We start from the raw sequence: 19,725 nt of genomic DNA on the forward strand, positions 1-19,725 counted from the left end.
ATAAAGGACAATGATACCTGTGTGTGTGTATTTGAGGATGTAATATTTGCATATATATTCATTTATATTCTGTAATTCATGTACATATTCACATAAACTCAGACCGGTCTTAAGGCATTCTGTCTTTCCTGCTCTGTGTAAGAACTTACGTTGATAACGTAACGCATACCGCTGCAGGTTGAGTTCCTGGGAAACAGGCTGGGCAAGTGTTCAGTGTGCGTGATACTTACTAAGGTGTGTCCTTGGGGCAGCACCGATGGAAAGAGGAGAAAGAAGCAGGATTGGGCAGAGGGAGAAGTTGCACCATGACGCAGCCCCAGTGACAGCCTTGACCTACGCCATGGGAAGCACTGGAGCCGGAGGGGGCCTGTCAGAACTGCCCCAGATTGGACTGAGACGGCCAGTCTTTTTATTATCCCACACTGATGGTCATTGGATTTGGTCCATCCTGGGAAGGGGTGTGACCCTTGTGGAGGTAGCTCTGCAGCGGTGGTGATCCCTGAAGGGGCTGCCCGCCCCCCCCCCCCCCCGCCCCACCGTCTGCTGACGACGCTCCTGGAAGCTGGACAACAAGGCTCGCCTTGGAAGGGAAATGTGAGCAGCACGTCGCTGTGTTGTCCACCCCACTCTCCTTTTCTTGTCTGAAAGAGCTTTGCCACAGAAAATTACTGAATCCTCCTCTTCCTTTTTTCCCCATTATCTTCTCTACTTCCAAGAGCAGAAGTCTGTCTGTCTGTGTGGGAGGCGAGACTAGAAATTCTCAGACACAGGGAATGTGTTTTGTGCTGTCAAGGTAGAGCTGCTATTTTGGACCTCAGAATACTTGCTTAGTTAGAGGCGAGACTGAAATAGCCCAGATGAGAACCAGCTCACTGGGGAAATTGGTGAGAAAAGAATTGGCTTAGCATTAGCTTGATTAGACTAGTTCAGCAGAGAGAGAACCCTGGCTTCTAAGTGCCACTACTAACTCATACCCATCGAAAGCACCAGCTTACTACCTGACACACTCACTCACTCACCATCTAGTTATTGAGCACCTGTCGTATGCCTATTGGTGTTCAAAAAATAGAGCAGATGGCAATAAATGAGTGCGTCTCCTCTCTGAAGATTTTTATTCAATTGATTTTGTTGCGCCTACAACAGCAGGAGTTGCGTATGTAATAACTTGGAACTTCCACATGTCCTTCATTTCACCCAAGCTAGTATTTTTCTTAGCTTGAATGACAGATTTAAAGCAAAGTACCCACCATGTCTGTTTACATAATAGTTTTGTGGATAGATGAGCTCCTTGACATTTTTCTGTCCCAGTGTTCCCCAAACTATGATTATTTGTGCACTTTTACTGTAATATTATTCTCTTAAATATTTTCCTTTTTTTCCCCTTTTATTTATCCATGATCTCTTTTTTAACCTTTTGTTATGAAAGATTTCAAGCATACATACAGAAGAAGAGAGAGCAGTGCAGTGAATCCCCATGCATAAAATTCTTCTAGCAGTTAACTCTCGGACACTCTTGTTTCAGCCGTCTACCCTGTTTACCCTGAATATTTTGAAGCAAATCCTAGATATCCTGTCACTTCATCTATGAATATTTTCGTATTTCTAAAATAATAAGAATTGTTTATTTCTGTTAAATTGTAGTGTTACCTTTAAATTAGAAATATCACACATTTGTAATGTGAAATATACAAAAATATAGATAATTTGAAAGTTATTACTCCTCCCATTGCCATTTAATTGAGGCAACATTATACATGGTTTTGTATATTTTTCCTTACTGTTCTTCATGTGTATACCAGCACATGCAAATGCACATATGCATACATTGTTTTTGCTTTTTACAAGAGTTATATTGCACAAATTACTCAAACTCACTTTTTCCCCCCTCCAAGTCATTTTCTTGAGGTCTAATTTACATAAAATTCAATTTACCTTTCATAGATTTGGTGAGTTTTAACAAATATATGCAATCATATAACTGACCCCACAATCAAGATTTCCTCTACTTCAAAAGGTTCTCTCCCCTTTATATTTAATCACCTCTCAATCCCTGAAAACTCCTTATCTCTTTTCCGGCCCTGTAGTTTTGCCTTTCCTAAGAGGTCACACAAATGGAATCAAAACAGTATATAACTTTACTTGTAATCACAATAAATGTAAATGGATTAAACACTTCGATTAAAAGGCAGAGATTGGCAGAATGGATTTTTAGAAAACATTATTTATCTATATGCTACCTACAAGAGAGTCAACATAGATTCATAGACACAAATAGCTTGAGAGTAAAAGGATAGAAAAAGATACACCATGCAAACAGTAACCAAAAATAAGCTGGAAAGGCTGTAATAGTATCAGACAAAATAGATTTTAACACAAAAATGGTTACTATAAATGGAGAAAGATGTTCTATAATGATGAAAAGGTCAATCCATCAAGAAGATATAACAATTATTGACACATATGCACTTAATAACAGAGCCCCAAAATACATGAAGCAAAAATGGACAGAATTAAAAGGAGAAAAAGACAGGTCAGCAGTCATAGTTGGAGACTTCAATACCTCATTTCAGTGATGAATAGAACAACTGTACAGAAGATGAAGAAGGAAACAGAAGACTTAACACTAGAAACGGACTAGACTTATCAGTCATCTAAAGAGCGCTCCATCTGGCCACAGCAGAATGCGTGTACTTCTCAAGTGCACGCGGAGCATCCTCCAGGACTGGCTATATGTCAGGCCATGAAACAATTTTCAGTAAATTTAAAAGGATTGAAATCTTTCGAAGTATGTTCTCTGACATTACCTAGAATGAAGTTAGAAATTGTACATAAAGAAATTTGGGAAATTTACAACATCATGTGGTCTTATGTATCTAGCTTTTACTTAGCACAGTGTTTTGGAGATCCATTCATGTTGTTACGTTTATCAGTAATTTCTTCTTATTGCTGAATGGTAGTTCATTTGGGGTTATATCACAATTTGTTTATCCATTTGGACATTGGGTTCCAGTTTTGGGCCATTATGAGTAAAGTTACTTTGAAAATTCATGAACAGGCCAGGGCATATGTTTTCATTTATCTTGGATAACTGTCTAGGCGTGGAATTTGCTGGTATGGTAAGTATATGTTTAGCTTCATAAGAAATTGTTCGTTTTCCAAAGTGACTACTATTTTATATTTCCACCAGCAATTTATGAGATTTCTAGTTATTCCACATGATTTTAGCACTCAGTTTTGTCTTTTTAACATTATGCATTTTATCCATTTGTCAACTAGGGAACCATTGGGATGTAGGCCTTGGGTATTTCCAACTGGCACTCCAAAATTTGCGTTTTCCTGATTGACTAATGATGTTGAGCATCTTTTCCTGTGCTTACTGGCCATCTGTCTCTTCCTTAGTAAAATGGTCAGATCTTTTGCCCATTCTTTAATTTGGTTGTTCACATATTATTTAATTGTGAGAGGTTTTAATAATATATTCTGGATACAAATTCTTTATCAGGTTATGTTTTGCAAATGTTTTCTTCCTGTCTTGTCTTTACACTTTCTTAACAACATCTTGAAGAGCAGAAGTTTTGGTCAAGTCCACTGACAAGGCTTAAAAGCAGTAAGGCCCAGTACCAATGAACACACCTAGTACCTAGAGCTTGTTTTCTAAATACTCTTCTCCACTAAAAGGAACCAGGGGCCCTTGAAGAAATGGCTAATTCTAGGGCCGAGATGGAAAGTGTAAGATGAACCTGGAATATTTTGTATACCAAAAAGCAAGGAAGTGCTCGAAGAATAATGGGGATTAATCAAAAGCACATCAGAACCATCTTGAAGGAGCTCCCGCTAGCCAAATCTGAGATAATTTGAGCACCAAAAGAAATAATAATAGTAATGGATTATAACTTATTTAATAACATAGGAAATCATGAGTCTGAACAGATATAAATAAATGGAGGAAAAGCGGAAGCCCTTCCTACGGTGAAATACCAATTAATTAATACATGGAATGATAGAATTATAAAATCACCATTTGGTAACCATCATGGCAATAATTTATTCAGACAAGAATCATTAATTTGTACTAAAAGAAGTTGGTGAAAGTTTGTTGGAGAACATGATATTTACATAGTTTCAAATTATGTGATACATAAATACACAAAATACGTATTAATTACAAAGAAAAAAATAGTGCCTTTCCAGTGGAGAAACATGGAAGATACTTCCTTAACCAAGTGAGCAAAGTTAACCTCACCAAAAATCAACAATATACACCTCCTGATAACATGTGCTGAGAAGGACACAGGATTGCTTCTATGGTGTTCCTACCAAAAAGTGCATGATCTGACTCTAATCACATGGAAACATTAGACAAACCAAACTGACAGGTACTCTACAAAATAACTGGCTTATATTCTTCAAAACTATCAAGGTTACAAAAGACAAGGGAAGAATGAGGAACTAATGAAAGAAATATGACTGGCTAGATGCGACTTACTATCCTGAATTGGATAACAATCTTGGACCAGAAGAAGGAAAAACATTATTTTCTATAAAGATCAGTACAATAAGCACTAAACTTCTATTCCTTGGAAATTCAGGCACACTGGATCCTCCAAGAAAGAAGGAGGAACTTCTGCATACGGCGCTTTGCAGGGTTGAGTGATTTTTCAAATATTAATAATTTGTGTTTTTTCTGTTGTGAATTACCTGCCGTGTTCTTTATTCATTTATATAGTCACTGTAAACATGTTCCAGTCTTGAGTTTGTTGATTATTTTTTGTTTTAATTTTGAAATTATGAAAGTAAACAGATTTCTTATTTAAAAAGTAAATTGTATAAAGGGCATAAAGACCAAAATGAAAGCCCCTCTCGTCTCCACAGCCCACTCTCCAGATGTTCTCCTTCTCATTTCATATTTTAAAGTTTGCCTCCCACTCTTCCTGCTTCCTTTCACTCTAAAAATTTCTAAATATTTCTGTGAATTAGTCATGCAGCAAAAGCATATATCTTAATGGACTAGGAAAGCACATAGTCTGCAGTGCAAAAAACTGTACGTTGCCCTCTATAGATTTCATGATAAAGGTATATTTATGTTCAAAACACACATTTATGCATATTTAAGAATTTAAAAAATATGAAGACTTTATAGCAAAGCATATACACAACTGATACATAATTAATAATGAATATAACCAATAGTGAGTTAGTAGCTTGAATTCTGGGCTATTGGAAGCCATTGTGTAATCTTTAGTGTTATCCTTTGATTTTAAAAAACACATATAAGAGCCTTTTCACTCTTATGTTTTATTAATGGTGTAAGTTGAAATTGGTATTTGGGGCTGGGCGCAGTTGGCTCACACCTAGAATCACAGCACTTTAGGAGGCTGAGGTGGGAGGATTGCTTGAGCCTGGGAGTTCGAGATCAGCCCGGGCAACATAGTGAGACCCTGTATCAACAATAATTTTTTAAAAATTAGCCAGGCATGGTGGCACACACCTATAGTTCCAGCCACTCGGGAGGATCACTTGAGCCCAGGAGTTCAAGGTTACAGTGAGCTATGATCACACCACTGCACTCCAGCCCAGGTGACAGATCGAGACCCTGTCTCTAGAAAAATAAAAGTGGTATTTGGCTAAACTGTGTGTGGTGCAGGTTGAAGGTAGAGATGAGTCTTGCTTCACAAGATTAACTACCTGAGTCTTCTGTTTTTTATCCTTCATAGAATAATAGGATTTTAGAACTAAAGGGCCACTGGAAATTTCTTTTATAATATCCTCCTTGTTTTATAGGTGAGAAACAAATGCTTGAAATATAGTAGCCACGCAATAAATGTATGTTGAATTAATGGATGAATAAAATGAGGCCCATAGAAAGTAAATGACCTGTTCCTAGTCCTCTGCACATTAGTGACCATTGACCTCTGTGGTTTAAGTAAAGGAACCAGAATGTTAACAGTGAAGCTTTCACTTACTCACTTAACACACACTTATTGAATGCTTAAGATGTTCTGTGTACTGTTCAAGGTGTTGTTACTTATTTCAAACTCTCAGGTCCCTGAGGAAAGGGGAGTCACTGAGATCATAGTGATTTAGAAATTAATAACTGTACATCCTATGATACGGTGACCACTTGCTCTTCTTCATTGCCTGGGAGGAGGGCCCTGCCCGTTGCTTTAGTCGCCCTGGAGCTTGGGGATGAGGCGTGTGGAATGAGAAGGAGGCCTCTCTGTGGACTTGATATGAACTGAACTTTTTTGTGTGTTTTTCTTCCCCAGCTGGAAGAAGAAAGATCTGTGCTCAATAATCAGTTGTTAGAAATGAAAAAAAGGTAGGCTTCCTTTCTGTGTTTATTGTTGTATGTATGTTTAATAAGGAAAACGTCAGCACGTGATGTGGTGGTAACTTGTAGTAGAAAACAAATGACCTCCTTATATTCAGAAAATGGCATTGTGATAGTTCGGTAATCATAACTGGCAAATTATTAAAATCCCTTTGCAAAGGTTTCACTGTTATAAAGCAAAATGTTTTATTTTTAAGCCATGTTCAGTTGCATCTATTCAGAATTGTTTTAAAATCAGCCTACTGTTGTTACCTCCTAGTTTCAGTAACTAAAAATACTATAATTTTACATATAGTAGTTGATCTGGATACGGATTTAAATTACATAAAATTTCTCATTTTCACTAATAATGGGTAACATCATTTTAAGTGTTTCTATTTATTTTCTGAAAAATGGCTTTGATATTTATTATTCATCCATAATATTCAAATGGAAACTTAGTATCATTTTTTCGGTACTCTTAAGTAAGGATGAACATGGCCCACAGAAATAATTGTTTAGAAGCCTGATGTTTATATATCTTGACAATCTCTCTGCTTTTTTAAAATATGCAGTTATGTCTAGAGATATTCTGTGTCTTACACTGCATGCCAAGCAGGTTTAATGTGTACTATTGCTAAGAACCAGAGCCTATCCAGTGGGTTGCTGTAGAATACTAAATAGATGCATATCACAACAATGGCATGCTTTTTTGCTTACTAAATATAAAACTAGACCCCCCCCCCAAAAAAAAAGACTAGCTGGGCATGGTGGCTCACCCTTATAATCCCAGCACTTTGGGAGGCCAAGGTGGGAGTATCACTTGAGATCAGGAGTTTGAGGCCAGCCTGGGCAACATAGCAAGACCCCAGCTCTACAAAAACTTTAAACAATACCCAGGTATGGTGGCTCGTGCCTGTTGTCTTAGCTACTCAGGAGGCTGAGGTAGGAGGATCACTTGAGCCCAGGAGTTGGAGGTTATAGTGAGCTACGATTGTGCCACTGTACTCCAGCCAGGCAGCAGAGCGAGACTCTGTCTCTTAAAAAAAGTAAAAAGAAAAAGAATAGCATAACCAGTAATTCCTCTATGCTCTTATGAAGTATTTTATTCCTATTTGGCAGGCAGAAGAGGTTTCCCCCACTGACCTACTGGGGTGTGTGTTTTACACTGGCAGTGTCCCCCCACCCCTCCACCAACATGGTAGTCACTTAGGAATTGAGGACTTTGTGTAGGTAGATACTGAGGGCTTTGTTTATTTAGATTTAGATATTTGGATTCCATATGCTACATTCTAAAGGACATTAGGCCTTGGTCCAGGGGTGCCTTTCCTTCTTTCTTATTTTTTAAATTAAAATATACTTAGATTCATTCTTTCAAATTTCACTAAGGTGGTGTTTACACTTCAGAATGCAGGTGTATTTCACCACTGCCACCCCTTGGCCCAGCCAGATGTTCTCCAGGGCCCATGAGAGTGGTGACTCATCTGCCATGCCTTAACCTAGTTCCTGTGTACAGGCACAGCTCTCTTCCTGTGGGCCTTGGGGTATTTAACTTTACATAAGTAAGCTTTTGTTTCTTAAGAACCTTGTGTAAGCAGTTATTAAGGATATGTGAAAAAATAAACAGGGCTTGTTCCTGTGGCATTCTGGCAAGGGAGCACAAAAAAATGGGCTGGAATGTGTACTGACAGAATCCCCTTACATCCCCTTCATAACTCACAGTTTATCTAATCCCAAAACAACCTAGGGAGCTCTATGGTGGGGCTTGCATTTTAAAAGAATGTGACTAGCCGGACGTGGTAGTGCGCACCTGTAATCCCAGCTATTGGGGAAGCTGAGGCGGAAGGAACACCTGAGCCCAGGAGTTCAAGGCTACATACAGTACACTGTGATCACACCTGTAAATAGCCACTGCATTCCCTCCTGGGCAGCATAGCGAGACCCGTCTCTAAATTAAAGAATAAAATAAAATGATGAAAGTGAAGCTCAAAAAGTTAGGCAACTTGGCCAAGGACTCAGGACTAATAAATGGCAGATTCAGGTTTAAGACTCGGGTCTTCAGGTTTTTTTGCTGATTCTCTTCTCACGATACTTTAAAGCTTTTAATTTATTTTTTACTTTTTTTTTTTTTAAAAAGATGCTATGCTTCATTAGTCATTACTTATCATGTAACTTTAAATTACATGCCTTTCAAAATAAGATTAGGCATGTGACTTTTTTCATGGCTTAAATAGATGGAACGAATTTGGGGAGTGAAATTCTCTCCTTACTTCACTATCCCTGTTCCTGCTCTAGTCCTGGATCTTTACGAGAAGAATGTCTCTTGAAAATGTATCTTAATTTTGATCAGCAAATTGTAAAGATGACAATTTTTTCTGGGAGTGAAAATTTTAAAAACCTAATTTTAATATTTAGGACTTTTTTGTTTGTTAATTAACCCTCATGGAAGGTTATTTCTATTTTAGAAACCTGAATGTAAACGTATTTTGGCTAATAATTTGGACCCTTAATTGCCTTCTAAAAGTCAGTTTGGTAAAAGAGTCATATGTAGGTCTATGTGTGTAATGGTTAAATAAATTTATTGAGTGTAGAATAGTAAAAAGAACTTGATATACTCTTAAAAGCCTTGCAAATATTTAAATCATGAAATATTTGAAATGTAGTTGGTCATACAAGAACTGAGAGCTTAGTCAACAGTTTACTTTGGAAGTGATAATTAAACATATATAGTTAAGATATAATTACTTTATTCAAATGGTCATGATATTGAAGTGCAGAACTTATTCCCGACTGTAGGATGAAAGTAGTTATCATCAAGAAATGAGTAGAATCCTCCTGTATTTGCTGTTGGTTTTTTGTATCTTTAAACACTGGGTTGCAAATGATATGTAGTAAAAGTTTTTCTCTAAGCTTAAAAATATAATCATTCTTTGTAAAACTCTCGAGTTGGGCAAACCTCTTTCAAAACAGGTTCCAAGATGTCCAATAGGTAAAGCAGGGTAAACCCTCAATTGCTCTAGTTGCCAGAACTGGAGAGGTTGTTCCTCTCTGTACCACTCAAACCTAATGCAGATCTGAGAACTGGTTTGGCTTCCCTCCCTTCGCCCGGCTTTTTAATGTCAAAGAAGGAACTCCAAAGCCTTAGACATGGACTTTTTGGAGTCAGAATTCATGCTGTTAGTGTAAATGCAGGGTTTCTGTCAGGAATGAAAACGGATTTGATGATTAGCATCTACAAGTTCTGAAGAGGTGCCTGCTACTTCAGCTCACTCAGCTCACTGTGGGTTGCTAACTGTCTGACTGTCTCCGAGCTTGCGCTACTTACCAATGCTCATTTCACCCCTCTCTTTTCCCTTTCCTACTCTTGCTTCCTTTGCTATATCTGTGTGTCTTTAATGGTAAGACTAAAGAAAGTCTATCCACGTTATAATAAATAAATTTCATATATTTTTAGTAAACCAAATTGTTGTATATATTTTTTGGCTGCCTTTGTCCCTCTGTGTCTTGCTTTTGTTTTGTAAAATATTCTCAGCAGTATATACATACACACACACACACACACACACACACACTTCTTTTTTTATATCTATATACAGCAAAGAACTTCAGTGCAAATTTAGTCTCCTTAATGTATTTGCATTTTTCTTCATGTTTCTAATATTTGGTTCTTGTTATCTTGCATTTTTAAAGCTTGCCCAGTAACACTTTAAGGTATTTTCTTCATTACTGGAATTTATTTTTTATGTAAGTAGTAAGAAAAGAATCTGGGCAAAATGTTCCCTTGGGGGATGAGGAGAGGAAAAGATTTCTAGCCCCTGTATCCCTTCTTGATATTTTTAGTAATACCAAGTTATTCTAGCCAACGGGGCTTAAAAGTAATATTTGTGACTCAGATGTCAGTAATGTCGGCATAAATGGTTTAATTTAGCACCTCTTGGTGGTTTGTGCAGTGGAATCAGGGCTAAGCCTGAGAAGCTAGCAATGAAAATCCATCGCAAAGATGGGCTTCCAGGGTCTACTTTTCCTGTCATTTGGCATATAAGTCACCTCAGATTTCTTTCTTAACCATGCAGCTTTTGATAACTGGTATAAGAAGCATTCTTCTGGCCATCTTCTTAGCAGCCTGGCTGAGAGGTTGCGTGCACGTGATGATGAGCAGAGAGCTGGTTCGTGGCCCCCGGGAAGGACACCTGTTACTTTTTCCTTCTGCCAGCTGGTGGTTTCTTTATCCCTCCCCAACACTAAGAATCCGTGGGACCTTGGCCAACTAAAGGCCTGATTATAGGAAAATCTAAATCTGTTCTCTACAGTCCCCAAATCCTGGTATTTTTTAGTAAAAATACTTAAAATTATATTTTTCAAATTGAAGTTGAATTTATAACAAGTGATGCTCTGGAAATAATTTTTATAATAGAATAAACTACCAAATAAGTTTAATAGAAACGTAAAGGTCCCAAGATTTATTGCATCTTTGGATGACATCAGATATTTACTTTCCAGGTGGCAAAAAGGACCTGTACATTCCATTTATTTAAATTGCTGTTTTGTTTTAAGCTAAGCAAGAGCCTATTTCCTAGCAAAGTATTACTCGCTTAGTAATTCACCAGCACTGATGTCCACCCCTTTCCAGTGTGCACATAATGCCTGGGTTTTTAATTCCAGAACTTTCTGTAAGTCTCAGATTCTTTTCTTACTACTTATCATTCTGGAGTGTAAGTGTCAGCACACGATGAGACAAATACAACACTTACATTTTCATCTTTGTGTAGAATTTCAATTTACCATAAATCATGAAAATTCTATAATTTGTGTGCCGGATATCTTGGGTCTCACTAACCAGACATACATTCTGCCGTTTCTAACCTGGGCCTCAGTTTCCTGTTCCTCCATTTGGTTCAAAAACAGACTGAACCACTGCATCCTCTGCATTTCCCAGTTACTTCAAATAGAACCAGGGGTAATTTGGCTTATTGTTAAAGTTAACAATTCCCTGATGATGGTCTGCTGTATGGCCTGAGTGCTGGCCTAGGAAATTTTTCTCCCGTTCTGTTTTTCCTAAAGTATTTCTGTAATACAAGGTCTTTTTCCTCTTGTGTTTCATACTGCATGCCATTTTTCAAACTTTTTACTTTAAAATAGCAGATTTACAAAAGAGGTGCAAAGATAGTGCAGCTAGTTCCTATAGACCCTTCACCCAGCTTCCCTTAATGTGGCCCTCTTACATAACTGTAGTACATTTATCAAAACTAGGAAATTAACATCAGTACAATACTATTAACTAAACAATAGACTTCATTCAGATTTTACCAGTTTTCCCACTAACGTCCTTTCGTGTTCCAGGATCCAAGCCAGTATTCCTCCAATCTGTGACAGTCCTTCAGTCTTTTCTTGTCTTTCATGATCTTGGCACTTTTGAATGCGTGTACTTTTTACAACAAAAATTTAAACATCTACGCACCTATATAAACACATACTAGCCTGCCCCTTTGGCTTGTATTAATTGTGTCTTCCCCCGTCTCTGTTCCTCCTTCATCGCTCCCTTTCTTTCCCCACTTCCTGGACTCTTAAGGTAAACGTTTTCCTCTCATTAGAGGCCTCACCCTCTCCCTCTGCTGATAGCCAAAGCTGAGTCAGCTGAGAACGTAAACCAAGTGCTCTTTCTCCTTCCAGAACCCCATGCTTTGATTCTGCACCTGAAAAGCCATTTTAACATTTTCTGTTCTAGCCTTTATGTAACTACCATTAATTTCTATGAGCAATTTAATGTTCTCTTCAGATTCTATGGTTGCAAAGTAGTAATCCATCAGTTTGAATAGTAGTCATAATCTTTGCTACTGTTTGGCCCACAAGATCTTAAAAACACATTCTTGGAAGTTGTTAAAAAGTTACTGAAATTAGTGAGAACCAATTGATATTTCCAGCATAAAACTGCTCTGCATGACATCTGTATAATTGCTTTGCATGTATGTATTTTAACTGTTGTTATTGCTTGGTAATAATTTATTCAAGAAGTAACAAATTCAACTCAGGGGGGTTAGATTTTGATAGAATTTTTGGGGGGGTGCAACAGTTTTTTTAATTCTACATTTTCCAAATTTATTAACTTGTTTCTTTAAGTTCAAATGGATACAATCATATGCAGATTCTGGCATGTCTATGCATAGGTAAACTTTTTCTCCCCTCACAGTAAGTAAAATTTCAAGTAAAATTTTGCAAGCATAATAGCCTTAACTCCCTATAAAACTTCCCTGTTATACTTTCCCCCCTCACATTAACTAAGGTTAATTGCGTGTTATTTCTAGAACAGTTGTACACTGACCACTCTCTCGGTTGATTTCTGGAACTTTTAATTCTTTGGTCTTTTAGAGAATCCAAGTACATAAAAGACGCAGATGAAGAAAAAGCCTCCTTGCAGAAATCCATCAGTATAACTAGTGCCTTACTCACAGAAAAGGATGCAGAGCTGGAGAAACTGAGGAATGAGGTAGAGTACCGTCCCAGGGGAGGAACATTCACACTGCCTCTCTTTGTTCAAACTCGGAGCCTAAGCTCAACAACTGTGTTTCAGGTCACAGTGCTCAGGGGAGAAAACGCCTCTGCCAAGTCCTTGCACTCAGTTGTTCAGTCTCTAGAGTCTGATAAGGTGAAGCTTGAGCTCAAGGTAAAGAACTTGGAGCTTCAACTCAAAGAAAACAAGAGGCAGCTCAGCAGCTCCTCAGGTAAAACGATGCCCACCTGGTGCTTCACACTCCACGCTTCCCACCAAGGAGCCGTTTCTAGTAGAGATGCTCTGTGAAGGCAGCTGTTGGGCCGCCCCTGACTCTGACCGTTTCATCAAATGAGGGCTTGTTACCACCCAGGGCCCACGCTAGTGGTGTCCCCCGCTCGGGGCCTTCCTGTGCTCAGTGAATGTTCTCACAGACAGAAGATGGTGGGCGGCAACAGCCATGGGGTCTGAAAGTGCGCGGCAGTGAAGAAGAGGTGGTCCTTTTGGTGGAGAATGATGATTGCGTCTTTAAATTCAGAAGGAGGTGACACGCATTCTTATCCAGTAGTTGGCCAGCCTGAGAGGGAACACCTGGAGGGCAGAGCTGGTGGCTATGAGATCCCTTAGGGGCCGTGAGGGGACAGGAGCTCAGCTGTATGTTCTCAAAGAGACACGTCAGGAACTCCACACGAAAACGTTTCTGACACTGGCCCTCTCACTGAAATAACAAGGAAAAAAGATTGCAATTTGTTTTTAATCCCCCCTCCACTTTTTTTTTTTTTTTTAAATATAAGGTAATACTGATACTCAGGCAGAAGAGGATGAAAGAGCCCAGGAGAGTCAGGTAATATTCCTACCTATTTCTTTGCTTTCTTGCTGTTTTTCAAAATCATTTCATGTTTTGAATAGGTAATAACATCCTGTGGTCCAAACATTAAACAGAATTAAAAATATATATAGTAAAAAGTCTTCCTCCAAACCCTGTTTTGCTAAGTTCCCAAACCCCCAAAGAGGTATTTATTCTTATTAGTGTCTTGTTTTTTCAGAGACTAAAAAAATATATATATACACACATATATATATGCACCAATACAAATACAGCCCCCTCCCTTTTTTATGTAAATAATGGCATACTACATAAACAGTTCTGTACTTTTTAATACCTGTGTAGTGTTCCATTATATGGATGTACCATAATTTAGTCAGTTCCCTGTTGCTTGACATGACATTTGGGATGTTTCTGATCCTTTAGGTGTATTATAAACAATGCTGTAACGAATTATCTTGGACAGCTATCATTTTACATACACTTTTGCAGGATAAGTTCCTAGAATTGCTCTGTCAAAGTTTCCTTGCTCATCTTTACCTAAAAAAGGCTGGTTTCTTGAAAAATCAGTCTCCTAAAGCCAAAATTAACAAAATAATTTAAGTTCTAAAAATGGCATTATATGGAAATATATTCTATTCTATATTGGGAAATACAATTGTACTTAAACAACAAACATCACTTTAATTTTAATATTTTGTACGTATTTATCCTGTTTAAAATTCAGACCAGGCATGGTGGCTCATGCCTATAATCCCAGCACCTTGGGAGGCTGAGGCGGGAGGATGGCTTGAGGCCAGGAGTTCAAGACCAGCCTGAGCAACATAGTGAGACCCCCATCTCTACAAAAAATAGAAAAATTAGCTAGGCATGGTGGTGGTGTGTGCCTGTAGTCCCAGCTACTCAGGAGGCTGAGGTGGAAGGATCACTTGAACCTGGGAGTTTGAGGCTGCAGCGAACTATGATCTAACACTGCACTCTAGGCCAGGTGACAGAGACAGACCCTGTCTCCAATAAATAAATAAAATTCAAAGTTACAAAAGCCATCCTTCATTTTTAAATAAAAGAAAAACTTGGTGAGTTTGAGATTGTTTTAGTTACCTGATGTTTCCCTTAAAGGACTTGAAAGGATTCAACATCATACAAACTTTCTCTGCATTAGCACTGTCTGCTTAGTTCGTATGTCTAATAGGCTTAATAATTAACAATGTTTTCTCTTCCCCCTTTTCCTTTCTGCTTCCATTTGTTTCATCTGCTGCTGACAACACTTTCTTCCAATCAGCAAATGGTTTGTTTTATGTTTCCTAATTTGTGTGTGCACATGTGTTTGTGTGTGTCGTGTCCCACAATACTTAACATCCATTTTGTGGCTTTTTCTTCACTCTTAACAGGATAATGACTTAAAAAAAAAATTGAGTAGGGAAAATAAACCCGATAGGTCTGCCTTCAAAGGTGGCCTTGCTGATGCTGGAAGGGATATTCTGCAGAGAATGACTGTAATGATTGCCAACTTTGTTTCATAACTAGCCCTAGTAGGAGAAAAGACCAAGTATTTCTCTAAAAAGTAAAGTGTAAATGGATACATGAGTGTAGATGTTTATATATTTTGAATATTGTAAAGTGGAATCTTTCAGTTTAGAGAAATGAGACCTTTTTGTTAATGAAACTTTTTAAATTATAAAATGCTCTTGGTTTGAAAGGAAATGTTCAGGACAAAAGCATCCCCTCCTGATGGCCACTTCATCATCCCCACTGCCCAGGATCCTTGGCAGGTGCCTCTTCATACACGTGGTACCTCAACACTGCCTTCCCTGCGCGCCAAAGTGTTTCTCCTTAGTTGAAAGGGAACTTCAGCCTCTCCATTTTCCCTGAAGACACATTTACTCATCGTCCCACCATTACCAAGCAGTCGTTAAATGACAGTCTAAAGGGAATTTCCACGTAACTTTCTCATATGTACAGAACAGAAGAAACCTGGATGGGTTCTGCAGTTTAATGGAAGAACTAACCGTTTTATGCCTTTTGTAAAATTTTGTGTATATTTTGTATGTAGTAAAAAGAAAAAAACCCTTAATGCCCATGTATTCAGAAATGTAAGGTTATGACTTGGAAAATGCAAGTTTTTTTCAGTTGAAAGAAATGTTGCTTATACTTTTTCATGAATCAGTAAGCACACCACCAACCCACAGATTTACATGTTTAAGTATAATTCCATTTGATAACAAATGAAGTTTATCATTGACAGCTGGAAACATTCAAAGAAAAGGAAATTAAAATTTTTTTTTTTTTAACATAGCATCTACTCAGCAAGGAACATTTGAACAATATTGAAAGGAGAAAAAAGAAACTACTGTAGCCCTACCACCTAGGCATGGCCTCATTTAAGTTCGGCTCTTTAGTCAATCTCATTCCCGTTTCTTGGGAAGATTGAAAAACTAGAGCTCAGTAACTGCCACCGTTGGCCCCTTCAGCACACTTTGCAGCCGTAGCTTGAGGGCATACTTATTCCTGACTTCTGATACTCCAGCTTATGTGTGTTTTAGATACTTGACATATTTCACTGTCTTTTTTTCTTTCTTTTAACAAATCAGATTGATTTCCTAAATTCAGTAATAGTGGACCTTCAAAGGAAGAATCAAGACCTCAAGATGAAGGTAGAGATGATGTCAGAAGCAGCCCTCAATGGGAATGGGGATGACCTGAACAATTATGACAGGTATCTCATATTAAGCCATCAAAAGTGTGCTTTTAAAATAGGTTCTCCAATGGATTATCAAGACAATTGCTTTATAGTTACTTTGCCATAAGTAGATTTCCATAAATCTGGAAAGAGTGTGAGAGACTACGAATGGTTAGACATGGAAATTATAAATGTGGAAAGGTACTACTTAAACACTGGAAGCTCACAGACTTGGCCATACTTTTTGCTTATTTTTTAAAATTCTTTGCAAGCATTTCTGTCTCTTCATTTTCTTCTGATAAAGTTTCTGATTTCACACCTTATCATTTATAGTGATGACCAGGAGAAACAGTCCAAGAAGAAACCTCGCCTCTTCTGTGACATTTGTGACTGCTTTGACCTCCACGACACAGAGGACTGTCCTACCCAGGCACAGATGTCTGAGGACCCTCCCCATTCCACACACCATGGCAGTCGGAGTGAGGAACGCCCATACTGTGAAATCTGTGAGATGTTTGGCCACTGGGCAACCAACTGCAATGACGATGAGACCTTCTGATGAAGCCTCAAGTCGGGAACTGGCTTTCTGAGATGCGCTAGCGTTTAAGCAATTTAACACCAGCATTGTGCGTGCAGACTTCAGGAGAACTCACGTTATTTTTGATCCCCATCAACAAATCTAAGAAAATATTTTGATCTTCAACAAATCACTCTTTAGTCTTCCCTTTTAAGTTAGAAAAATAAATAAATACTGAGTAGGTGAGTTTTCACCTCTTATTTTGTTTTCTTGATGTTTCAGTTTGGAAACATTGCACCAGATGCCATTACATTTTTTGTCCCTAGACCTCATAGAAAAATCCTTACCCTTACAATACCTTATTTAAGTAACTTTAAATTATGCCGTTACTTTTCATATTTGCACTAAAATATTTCCAGGCTGCATTTGTATATTTAGATTTTTTGGTTAAGCTTTGACACTGGAATGAGTTGGAAAAAAATGTGCCATTTTTCATCTACTCATTTAAAGTATTTTATTCTTATTCAAAGAAATATCTGAGCTCTTTGCACTACCTGTTATCAGTAGTGCCTTTATTTCAGGCTTGATAAACTTAGGTGTGATTATAAATCATGAAACAGGTAAAGGGAGGGGAAAGGCCCCCAGACTGCTGTGGGGACATTTTATAATCTATATGCTGCACCCACTCACTGTACTGTGGTGTTTTGTTTATTGGTTTTGCATAATTTCAGCTTCTATATATTATATGTATATATTTTTTAAAAATTTATATTTTGGGAAAAACATATACAATGTCTTTCTTTTCAGATATTTACCTTTATGAAAAAGAAAACACTTAAAATGATCCTCTGAACATAACAGACTAGGCCAGAAATACCATCATGTGGCTTGCAATTATTTTTTTCTTTTTGTTTTCATTTTGTTTTTTTACCAGATTTTAATAACTGGAAGAATTTTCTCAAATGTTTTTCCTTCTCTAGCAGATATCCCCAGCAGTCAATTAATTAGATAATTATCCACTGTAAAACACCTAGATTAACCAATTTACAATCTTCCTTTACAAGTTTTTTACTGTGTTTTTAGATGAATGTACGATGAGAAATTCAACGTTAATAATTTTGGATTTTCTTATCACAAAAAATAAAATGAAGGACCTCAGCCACCAGAATAGTTTGTCAACCACTTTGAATCTATTTAACTTCATTTGAATGTCTTTTAGAATATGTAAAAAGTAATAAAATGTATCTTCCATGCTATGTGTATAGTAAGAACTTCTATAATTGTATATATGCCTTTGATGTATTTCCCCCTCAAGTTTATCAACTGTGTTTGACAGGTGAATATTAAGTTAATCTGTTATCAGTTGAAATTTTTGGTTATAAACATTATAATAGGAGTTGTTTCACAAACAGAAAACATGTAAAACAGTATTAAAATTTGAGCAAACAAGTGTTCTGTATCTACTTTAATAAAGATTATTCTTTTTGCCAATGGTAGCAAAGTGATATTATTCTCAGGTTTATCTGTCATAATGTTTTTTCTTCAAATGAGCAAGCCTTATAGATCCAAATAGCAATTTCCACTGCAGTCTTGTTGCTAAACAGCTTTAAAGAAATTGGTATGTCCTCCTTATCTCAAAGTGTTTTGTGAACTATTTAGCGTAAAATAATTACCTACAGTTGTTATCCACTACTATATCACACCACATTACCCGACAAAAATATAAGTGGCTCTATGTAGTACCAACTATTAATCCATGAAGTTTTAGAAAGAAACTCTGAAAGTTACTGTGGTATTTACAAAAATGGTTACTGAACCAATTGAGTGCTAGGCCTCTGAATATCTGTTTCATAAACACAGATTCACCCGCAGGTAGATGCTTCTAAAGCAGAGTTACTACTTGAATAAGAACATTACTTTTACCTAAATAATACCCTATGACAGTAAATCTTAACTTTGGTATTGGCCTTAGGTGATTAAACGACTCTAACACTAACACTAAACAAGTCCCCAGTATTTATAGGGCAACTACAGCAGTATAGCAATGTCTCTCCTGGCCTATAAAAGCATCTGTTATTTGATCATCTTACAGCATCCTGATCCCGTTTGGGGACAGTTTATCATCCTGGTCTTGCTCAGTTACACTCATGCATGCTTGAGGTTTCACTAACATTGGGCATTTTACCTTTTAGAGTAAGTTGTGCCCTCAATTAATAGTTCATGACATGGCCTGTAGAGCACGCATTTATTCTCACAGGTGTTAAAATGAATGCTGCATTCTCAGTTGAGAAAAACTGCCTATGGGAGAAGAGTTCGCAATACAGGCTGGGAAGCACTGAAAACCAGGTTGAGAACTACAGCATGGAAGACTCTGCATGTGTGCTAACAAGTTCTGTTAAAATCTTAATGTCCTTGATGGAATCAAGTCGAGAATAGAAGTTTTCATTGATTGCTTTCCTGCATCATTCCCACATTCCACTCTTTGCTTACGTGGTGATTGCTTAGCGAGTCTTCATAACATGAAGTAGTTGTATAAAGGATATTGAAGGGAGCCATGCATCGGAAGACCAAACACTTCCAAGTCTGTTTCACCAGATCCCATATGGCCCATTTCCATCCCAAAGTATAAAAACGTTTATATCCTCGTAATAATTGAGAAATTAGCTTCCAGGCACGCTGCTAAAGTCTTTCATGTGGACTACACCAATTTACACTCTTGTTGCTCCTCACTACAACTGGCAAGGTAACATGCTAATTTTACTGATGAGGCAAGTGGTGGGACCTAGGTTGCAGATGGGATACTGCTTGTGTGAAAAGCCACGACGCTGTAAAAGTCTATTAAGAAGGGCTTAAAAACGAAAAAGCCACTCCACGTTCCCTTGTCCCCGACCATATTAGTAAATAT

The 19,725-nt window shown here is 37.7% G+C and overlaps 1 protein-coding gene across 8 annotated transcripts in view; it reads left to right on the top strand.

The window, feature by feature from the left end:
* Positions 1-18,304, top strand: part of CLIP1 (CAP-GLY domain containing linker protein 1) — a 133,194-nt gene extending 114,890 nt beyond the window's left edge. For 4 of the 8 annotated variants that reach the window (XM_012663504.1, XM_012663506.1, XM_012663508.1 and 1 more), the window contains 6 exons: positions 6,267-6,319; positions 12,677-12,794; positions 12,879-13,029; positions 13,592-13,641; positions 16,215-16,339; positions 16,637-18,304. In XM_012663504.1, the coding sequence (XP_012518958.1) occupies positions 6,267-6,319; positions 12,677-12,794; positions 12,879-13,029; positions 13,592-13,641; positions 16,215-16,339; positions 16,637-16,862 (723 nt within the window). In that variant the 3' untranslated portion in view covers positions 16,863-18,304. The remainder of the gene's footprint in view (positions 1-6,266; positions 6,320-12,676; positions 12,795-12,878; positions 13,030-13,591; positions 13,642-16,214; positions 16,340-16,636) is intronic. The other 4 variants (XM_012663507.1, XM_012663510.1, XM_012663511.1 and 1 more) reach the window with 1 other exon arrangement.
* The last annotated feature ends 1,421 nt before the right edge of the window (positions 18,305-19,725 follow it).

The sequence above is a fragment of the Propithecus coquereli genome, unplaced genomic scaffold (genome assembly GCF_000956105.1).
Source record: "Propithecus coquereli isolate 6110/MARCELLA unplaced genomic scaffold, Pcoq_1.0 Scaffold81, whole genome shotgun sequence".
NCBI lineage: Eukaryota > Metazoa > Chordata > Mammalia > Primates > Indriidae > Propithecus > Propithecus coquereli.